This window comes from Eurypyga helias, unplaced genomic scaffold (assembly GCF_000690775.1).
Source record: "Eurypyga helias isolate BGI_N326 unplaced genomic scaffold, ASM69077v1 scaffold13657, whole genome shotgun sequence".
Lineage (NCBI taxonomy): Eukaryota > Metazoa > Chordata > Aves > Eurypygiformes > Eurypygidae > Eurypyga > Eurypyga helias.
In genome coordinates this window covers 1-9,580 of record NW_010262382.1, presented here as the reverse complement: position 1 = coordinate 9,580, position 9,580 = coordinate 1, and the positions used below count along the sequence as shown (strand labels likewise).

Sequence of the window (9,580 nt, the reverse complement as noted above, 5' to 3'; positions counted from 1 at the left end):
GCCAATCCAGGGGCAGCCGTGCTTCTGTAAATACGCCCAGGGAGCCGACAGCGTAGAGCCCATGTTCAGGCATCTCAAGAACACTTACACTGGGCTGCAGCTTGTTGTAGTAATTTTGCCAGGAAAAACCCCAGTCTATGGTCAGTAAGTGCAAAACACGAGCGTATGTTTCGCTCACAATTTCATGTATTTTTTGTGAAGCATCTGAATGAGGGAAGTTTTAATTCTGGCTTAACTATATAAATTCCATTTAGGGAATGGGCTATAAATTAATGGTATTATTCTTCTGCTGCGTGATGTTTTATATTAAGACCTTAATTATTTTCATTCTTTTGGTCTAGGCTTTTAACTTGCTTTTTCATATTCTTCCTGTTGGCTGTGTTTGAGATGCAGTTTGAGTCAGAAAGCTGAACCAGGGCTTTTGTGAAATTTATATGCAATGGATTCAAATATCCTTACTATAATTTGTGTGCTAAAAGCTCCAAGTGATTGAAGAAGTAATGGACTCGAGAACCATGTAGCTTGTAGAATGTCTTTGCTTACACACACCATAACTCTTTTTTGCCAAAAAAAGTTGAGTGAAGGACATTTCTGCCAGTCGTATTTTCTTACTCTTTCAGTTTTTAACTCTTGGGCTGCAAGGACACAGGTGCAGGGAAGGTGAAAACTGCAACGTAAACTGATTTTTGGAAACAATCAGTGCATTACACATAGCACACCCACAAACGTTTAATATGTTTGAGATAAACCATGCATTTTGGGTTGAACTAGCTCTGCCTATAGGCGAGAATGCTTGTTTTCCTATCCTGCTTTCCTCCTGCGTTCACTTACCTAACTGCAGCCCCATCCACTGTTTTTCTCCCAGAGCTTCAAGGATGCTCTCTTCTCTAATGGTGCAGATCTGCCAAGCAGCAGCTGCTACCAAACAGCAGAAAATAATTCCCTAACTCTCTTTTCCCGAGATAGTCTCCTACAAGATAAAAAGAGAGATAAAGGAGCTGTAGCAAAACGGTACCTTTTTTCCCCTCCTTGTACTCAGCCTTGCGAAGGAAGTTGCTCGTCACTAACTTGCTCATTAGAAATTCAGTGCAAAATGACACTTTCACTTTTCCTGCTTGGCATTAAAAGGAGACTCTTTCCTATACTTAACCACTGAGAAGGTGTGGTACCTCTCATCTGCTTCCCTTGTCGTTATCTTTAATAACAGTTCTTTCTGCCCCCTCCAAAGCATCTCTGTTCTCCCCCTGAGCTCTCCAAACCCTTGCCCTTCCTATACCCACAGTGCCTCTTCCTCTCCTCTCACCCTGCTCCTCAAAAAAGCCTCTTTCCATCTCCTGCTGCCAAAGGGGGATTGCATCTTCTTTGAGCCGGTCTTGGACCCTAAATTTCTTTTTCTGAGCATGAGTATGGCTCTCTTAAAGCCTTTAAGTCTCGATTTTTGTCGTTAACAGTAGGATTTGTTTTAACTTTGTGAATGGTGCAGTTCTTAATGAGTTTTTTAGGTTTTATGGTCCATCCTTTACTGGCCACTTCTTGTGCAAGTAATAAACTGATAAGCTGGTTGGCTGAATGTTATTCAGCACGTTACTATTAAGTTTGCTTTACTAGTCAAATGTTTAATAATGAAACAAGTGCTTGTCCTCCTAATGTTTTCCACATTACCGTCTTCATTAGCCAATGGTTATTCCATGCTGATGATAAAACACTGTCATTCTAAAATTACAGTTAGTGTAATGAAAAAAACCTTTGTTAGAATAAGCCAACAGTGCCTTTCATTATATTCAGGACCCAGTTACTGCACTGCTGGCAGGTGGAGAACTGGGAGGAGGGTTTTCCGAAGGTGGTGTTGGGTTTGGGGGTTAGGTTTCCTCTTGTTTCTTTAAGCTTAAACAACATCTGCGCTAAGACTCGAGGTGTAGTCAGTAGTCACTGAGTCTCCTACGCCGCTTGATCCGCAATATGCCAATACTTTTTTTGGTCTCCCTCTGCCTCGCAGCGGAGGTGAAGCGTGTCGGCGACACCGTGCTGGGAATGGCTACGCAGTGCGTTCAGATGAAAAACGTGCAGAGGACAACCCCGCAGACGCTGTCTAACCTCTGCCTGAAAATAAACGTCAAATTAGGAGGTGTAAATAATATTCTGCTGCCACAGGGAAGGTAAGGCGCCTTTCAGAGGGGAAGAGGGTATTGGATTATAAAGAGAACGTGCATCGCATTAAGATAATTGGTGCTTTTATCTGTAGCCATAGCGCTGTCATCTCCGTGACTCTTCAGTCAAACTGTCTTTTGGCATCTAATGCCAAAACAGAGAGTGGAGAGGAGTATTTGTTTGGTTGAAATTTATAATGAAATTACTGTTCCTGCAGTCTGACCACTGAATCCTCTACAACTTTTAATTTGAATGAAAAGTTGATAATATTTCCTTTTCCTTGATTTTTTTCAGAAACAAATAGAGAGCATCTTGAACAGTAGTGCCAATATTAGAGTTGAATTGTGGTCAAGGTTCTTCATTTTGTTGGATGTCTTAACTTATAATAACATGTTAAAAAAAAAAAACAAACAACAACAAAAAAAAAAAAAAAAAAACCCAAAAGATGGGAGCAGGAAACTCTTAATTGGTTTCCAGGTCCAGTTTACCTTGGAATTTCTTATTGGTATCGCATTAACAAATTTTAGTTGTGCTTTGAAGTATATTCTATGTAGTTCCTTTGGTGCTGTTGAATTCTGTATCTGACGTGTCACTCGAGTCCTGTGTGAAGTTGAGCGGGAGTGACATAAATATCTTCTAATTTGTAAAGCTGGGGGGACCCTGCTGTTAAAGACTTGGGTTTGTGTATCATCTTTAAAACAAACGTGCTTAAATTGATACTTTTCATCAGTGTTATTGAAAAATCGGCGTCAAGCATTCTAATGGAAGAATGAGCAAAATCCAGCTTGTTTTGCCTTCCCTGTGCAGGATAGAGAAGCCTAGCAGGAAGTTCGAGTTCCTTTAACCAAAACGAACAACTCTGTCTCTGTGTCAGTAAAAAGATGGCCTTTTTACAATCATTGCATTTCAAGTTGTAGAGAGAGCTCAGGGCATAACCTGCTGCATCATTCTTGGGAGCCTGTTTCAAAGAAACCAACGTGCTGTTTGGCACAGATAAGCAAATACTCACTTCCACGTATTTAGGCTGGTCAGAAGGCAGCTGCTGAATAATAATCCAACAGCAAGTACTTAAGGAAGGGAAAAGTAAAGAACACATTATCAGAAGGGATATATATTTTGTGTATCTTGTTAATTCCAGTTTATTGAATTTAATATACTGGGAATGTGCTTGTTGGAGACTCTTATTAAAGCACCTAAAAGTCATTGATACAGAGCACGCCTTTCAAAACAGCATGGTGTGTTTGTTGTTGTTGTTTGTTTTTCAAGTGGTTAAAGATACTGCCATGGAAACAAAACAGAAATACAAACACCATGTAACTAGTTTTATGCTGGATTCATAAACGTAAGGTCTCTGTTAAATGGCATATGCTGACAGCAATAATGTGGCCAGAAAGTTGAATTCTGCTCATTATACCAATAAACTGTGCATTAATGAAATTGGGGTTAAATAAAGGGAAAAAGACAATTGCACAACTACACACAAAACGTAGATGCTCTATAAAAGTGCAGGTTTTGGGTATTTAAAATGTAACTCTTCAATTATTATTTTCTGTCGATTGAGAAGATGGGAATAGAACAGCTTTTTATTTCTATGATGGTATTACAGAATCACAGAATGGTTTGGGTTAGAAGGGACCTTAAAGATCATCCAGTTCCAACCCCCCTGCCATGGGCAGGGACACCTTCCACTAGACCAGGTTGCTCCAAGCCTCATCCAGCCTGGCCTTGAACACTTCCAGGGATGGGGCATCCACAGCTTCTCTGGGCAACCTGTTCCAGTGCCTCACCACCCTCTCCGGGAAGAACTTCTTCCTGATATCTAATCTAAACCTCCCCACTTTCAATTTAAACCCGTTCCCCCTTGTCCTGTCACTACAGGCCCTTGTAACAAGTCCCCCCCAGCTTCCTTGTAGCCCCTTCAGGTACTGGAAGGCTGCAATAAGGTCGCCCCGGAGCCTTCTCTTCTCCAGGCTGAACAAGCCCAACTCTCTCAGCCTTTCCTCACAGCAGAGGTGCTCCAGCCCTCTGAGCCTCTTCGTGGCCTCCTCTGGACTCGCTCCAACTGGTCAATATAAGTTATATTGCTGTAATTACTTTTGAATTCCTTCTTAGAGAAGGTCTGAAAACAGCAGGCTCTATCTAAATAACCTTCCCCCACATACACACAAAAAAATTCTGCTCATCTCCTGTTCACAGTTGTGTTATTAAGGAATAGTGTTGAAGCTTAAAACTTCCCCTGTAGTGTTTTGGTGTTCTGTGCCTGAGGCAGTAGATTAACTTAAATGTTTGTTTAAAACTTTGAAGCCTAGTGGAAAAAAAAAATCTACTTTTAAAATAATACCTATGATAGCCAGAATTTTTATACTTCTTTATCAAAGCTGTTTTTCTGCTCAGAAACAAAATCATGGCATTGGAATATGTGCACAGTCCTTTAATTTTCTCCGATGGTATTTGATGCTGAGGAATCAACTTTTATTCTTTTCTACGGTCTAATTAACACAGGCTGCCATTCTCCACGTCAAAAAGAAGAAAGGGTATTTTTAAAAACTAAATTTCAATGAAAAGTAACAATTAGCTACACTTTAACTATAGGCCAAGGGTTTAGCGTGGGAACCCTATCTGGGACTTCTAATTCCTGTCACCGTTCAAGTGACCAGCTCTGAGAAGGTACACATGGTTGATTAGGTCACTGCAAGAGTATTGGAAGCTATTTAATTGAGTTATAATGTGCTTTATTAAGTGTGAGCCTTGCTGCTTTTACAAATTCACTTTCTTTTTATCAGACCACCAGTATTTCAACAGCCTGTCATATTCCTCGGTGCAGATGTAACTCACCCGCCAGCTGGAGATGGAAAAAAGCCTTCCATTGCTGCAGTGAGTCAACCGTGTGATGATCTTTAACCCTTGCTCTCTCCTGCTGCTCCGCTCTAATGCCTTCTATTACTTTCAATCCTTTTGTGATCCATTTCTTCTGATTGCCTAACGATAGCATTATAAATTATGTTTCTGCAGGAATCTAATGAACCTTTGGAGAGCTTGCTCTGATACTAATGACTTAAATGAATGCATTAGCTTGTAAAATGCACAAGATGCTAATACACGGAGGAGCTTTTCTCTTAGCTGGTATTTATCAGCAACCTGTAATAAGCTGGTGCACATTTAAATCTGCTTTTTCAGCAGTTAAAAATGTTACGAACTTATCCATTGTTCATAAATATCGGTGTGGACGTTTCTGTGGTGCCCCATCTTTTCATTTTTAGGAATTCATCCACAGTGTCCCAGAAAAGCACTTGGTCTTCAGGAGTTCAAACTCCTGTGTTGCAGTCTGAACTGAACCAGTGTTGTCGTGGTATCAGTGCTCCAAGCTGTATTTGCATTTTTAACTGCATGTAGGTGCAAACAGGAAATTCATCTTTTAGATATGAAGTAAGCTTCTGGTTTGGGCAGAGTATGTTACCACAGGTAGACTAAACTCAAAGCTCTTTCCAAGCACATAGTGATTTTGACTATAGTTTAGCTTGGTCAACCCCTTAGTTTTCAAGATACGTTAAAAAGACAAGTGCGTTTTCATGAAATACCTTTAATGAAGTACTTGTAAATTTGATTTGATACTAAGCCTTTTTTCCAACAGGTTGTAGGAAGCATGGATGCTCATCCTAATCGATACTGTGCCACTGTTCGGGTCCAGCAGCACCGCCAAGAAATCATCCAAGATTTGGCTGCCATGGTCAGGGAGTTGCTGATTCAGTTCTATAAATCAACCAGATTTAAACCAACTCGTATAATCTTCTACAGAGATGGAGTTTCTGAGGGACAGTTTCAACAGGTTATATTTTTCTTTTTGAGATTTTGATTATGTAGTTTTCTGGTAGTAATGTGGTTTTATGTAGCTGGAGTTATGAAAAGATGTATACCCTCAACAAGTCTCTCCTCAACAGATTTGTTGGATTATAACCAGGCAGTTCAGGGAGGGTCTTTTTGTATTTCTCATGAGCTTTTTCAAATACTTTTCCCCTTTAAAATACTTTGCCTTTGCAAAATTATAAATGATAAAGTATAGTTTTACCACTGATGTTCAGCATGTGATGTCCAGCCTTCAAGGCCAGGCTGGATGAGGCTTGGAGCAACCTGGTCTAGTGGAAGGTGTCCCTGCCCATGGCAGGGGGGTTGGAACTAGATGATCTTTAAGGTCCCTTCCAACCCTAACCATTCTGTGATCTGTGACCTATTCAAGATACTGTATCCCATGGAACTTGGACAGTAAAGGAAAAGTAAGTCTAAGCTAATTTTCCAATTTTTGTTAACCAGATTTTTAAAATTATGTATTTTCACTGTCAGTTTTCATTCATTCCTGACAAAATTCAACAGATACTTACTGGTATTTATTTTGTTTGCTTACCAGTACCATATTTTATGAAATATTTTGCTATATATTTTAAAGATATTTGCATATGCTTTCCTTTCCACTATTTATATGCAAATTAAAAGATACAGAATTTAGTCAAATCCTCAAAATCCAAGGGGAAGGGAGTAAAGGTCACTTAGTAAACTTGAAGTAATAAAACTAATCTGTGTATGAACTTTTGATATTTTTTCCCATTTATCAGTGCTTTTCACTGAACCTTTTAATTGATAATGAATGCAAATCCTAAATCATTGCTTTTTGGTTTATTACACTTTCCTCTCAGTTTTTATTGATGTCTGTAGTTTCGCACAAGAGTTTGCAAAGCTGGGAAAGAGCACACTGTTGAGCAATTCTGGATTTTTATCCCTTGTACTGGTCTGAAAAATAATTAGGCTGTTGTATATTCAACACCCTAATTAAATGTTCATTTGTATTTGGCATTTAAAAAGATTTTGACATTCAGCTTATTAGTCCAAGCCTTGTGCTGGGAGCCGAACGAGTGTGGCATCAGCTCTCGCCTGGCTCAGGGAAGTGGTGATCTAATTTGTTCTCATTACCTGGAGAAATTAAGGTTTGGGCCTGCATGCTTTGACATCTCACTTCTAAGGGACGATGCAGGAGTGAACATGATAAATAAAGAGTAATCCGTAAGATAGCTGTCTCTCATGTTTGTTTATCACACATCTTTATGTTTATGATTCAGGTTCTCCATCATGAACTGCTGGCTATCAGAGAAGCGTGCATTAAACTCGAAAAGGATTACCAGCCTGGAATTACATTTATAGTTGTGCAGAAGAGGCATCACACCAGACTCTTCTGTACAGACAAAAACGAACGGGTATGTTCTGACAGTGCTTAAATAAACAGCAGATAATTAATAGGTAACTTGGGTGCCTGCTAGTGACTTGCCAGTCACTAAGAGGCTTGTTTGAAAACTGTATAACATAGTGGGTGAGATCTTTCTGCCTGGAAAGGAAAACCTGGGTTTTCTGTCCCATGAAATAAACTGGCAAGAAGCTTTTATGAAACATCAGCAGGATGTGCCTTTCAGCAGGTCTGTCCATCCTAAGGTCATCAAAATTTCAGGTTCCTTTTCAGGTTTTTTTTTAGTGTCTCAAGATCCTCAAGTGTTGACAATGATCTGAGTTAGCGTAGGGTTCATAATGTAGATATTGAATCTGGAACAGTTCCCTCAGGCACTCTTGTCAGTGGGGATCTGCTCAGTATTTCCAAAGCACTTCAGGGCACATCTCACCTGGTTCTAGCACTAAGTTCATTGGTGCACGTGGAAATCCTTGATTCCACCTTTCTGGGTGGAGAGGAGACTCCCCACTTGTAGGATGGAGCTGTTGCTGTCAGTGGAGAGTTCCTGATGGCAAACCCTTGTTTCACAGACAGGGTTTTTCATGTTCGTTTTGCATCTGTCAGGCGTCTCTGTGTGAGGCTGCAGGGCAGTAATTAACAACTTGCAACGCCGGCGTGAGGCGGTGTTGATAACTGGCTGTGACCGCGGTTGTTCCGTTGTTTTGAAGAGTACTTTTAAGTTCTGCTTTGGTGTAAAATGTTTTTGAGGGAAGGAGAAGCCTGTCTTACGAATACAGGTTGTCCTCTTTTGGTTATAAACAAGAAAAATGACAGAGGGATAACCTGTCCTGGAATGGGAAGGTGGAAAGAATTTGATGCATCAGTTGCAGGAAATTTTTCTTACATTAATCAAAAAACTAATCTTTCTAAGTAACTTCAAAGAAGATTTTTGCAGCTCATCTTTTTCTTCTTCTTTTGGAGTAGAGACAGTCCAGATTTTCAGTTGAACAAAATTTCAGTTTTGCTCATTCTTTCTTGACTTTCTGCTTTTTACAGGGTTTCTTTTTTTCTTGTGTTTTTTCCTTACGCTACAGCTGAAAAGAAAAAAAAACTGTGCGTGCCTTAGTATACTTACATTTTCTGTTCACACAGGTTGGAAAAAGCGGAAACATTCCAGCTGGTACCACAGTGGACACAAAAATCACCCATCCATCCGAGTTTGACTTTTACCTGTGTAGTCACGCTGGTATTCAGGTACAGCATTGTGTGGGGATGGTAACTTCAAGGGTGACAGTGGCTGTTGGTATTTCTTGTGCTCTTCACACAGAGGTGCCTCTTGCATTAAATTCTCTTGAAACGTGTGTCCAGTTTCCTGGAAACACCTAATAACACTTAGATAGCACCATTGTAGCTTCACGTTTTTCTGTGATTTCTTCTTCCCCGTCAAAGTGCTAATCAATAACAGTACTGGAAGTCAGCATTCGATACTGTCCAAAAAAGTGTATTCAGTAGGGGCACAAGGTGGATCACTGTTGGCTATGGATGGCTTGTCTAAAGCTGCACCAGGAGGCCTGCAACGGGTGGAAGCAGGGACAGGCAGCCTGGGAGGATAACAGGGAAGTGGTCCGAGAAGTCAGGATCAGGTTAGGGAAGCCGAAGCCCTGACAGAACTGAACCTGGCCAGGGACATGAAGGCCAACAAGAAGGGCTTCTATAGGTACACAGGGGATAAAAGAAAGTCAGGGAAAATGGAGGCCCTCTGCGGAAGGAAACGGGAGAGCTGGCTTCCCAGGATATGGAAAAGGCCGAGGTGCTCAATGATTGGTTTTTTGGGTTTCGTTGCCTCGGTCTTCGCTGGCAAGGACTCTAGCCATAGCCCCCGTGTGACGGGAGGCAAGGGCAGGGAATGAAAAGCTGTCCGTGGTTAGAGAGGACCAAATTGGAGACCACTTAAGGAACCTGAAGGTGCACAAGTCTGTGGGACCTGATGAAATATATCCGTGAGTTCTGAGGGAACTGGCGAATGAGGGGATGAGGTGGCTGAATTTCTATCCATGATATTTGAGAAGTCGTGGCAGTCTGGTGAAGTGCCTGCTGACTGGAAAAGGGGAAACATAACCCCCATCTTTAAAAAGGGGAAAAAGGAAGATTTGGGGAATCTCAGGCCAGTCAGTCTCACCTCTGTGCCTGGCAGCATAATGGAGCAGATGTTCCTGGAAACCA

The 9,580-nt window shown here is 41.0% G+C and overlaps 1 protein-coding gene across 1 annotated transcript; it reads left to right on the top strand.

Moving 5' to 3' along the window:
- Positions 1–4: 4 nt before the first annotated feature.
- On the top strand, positions 5–8,611 carry LOC104504941 (protein argonaute-2; the record flags this gene model as incomplete). Its single annotated transcript, XM_010155706.1, has 6 exons — positions 5–140; positions 1,997–2,156; positions 4,932–5,022; positions 5,780–5,974; positions 7,257–7,391; positions 8,510–8,611. Coding segments are annotated over 6 exons (819 nt in total), but the record flags the coding sequence as incomplete, so codon positions are not given.
- Between the last annotated feature and the right edge of the window lie 969 nt (positions 8,612–9,580).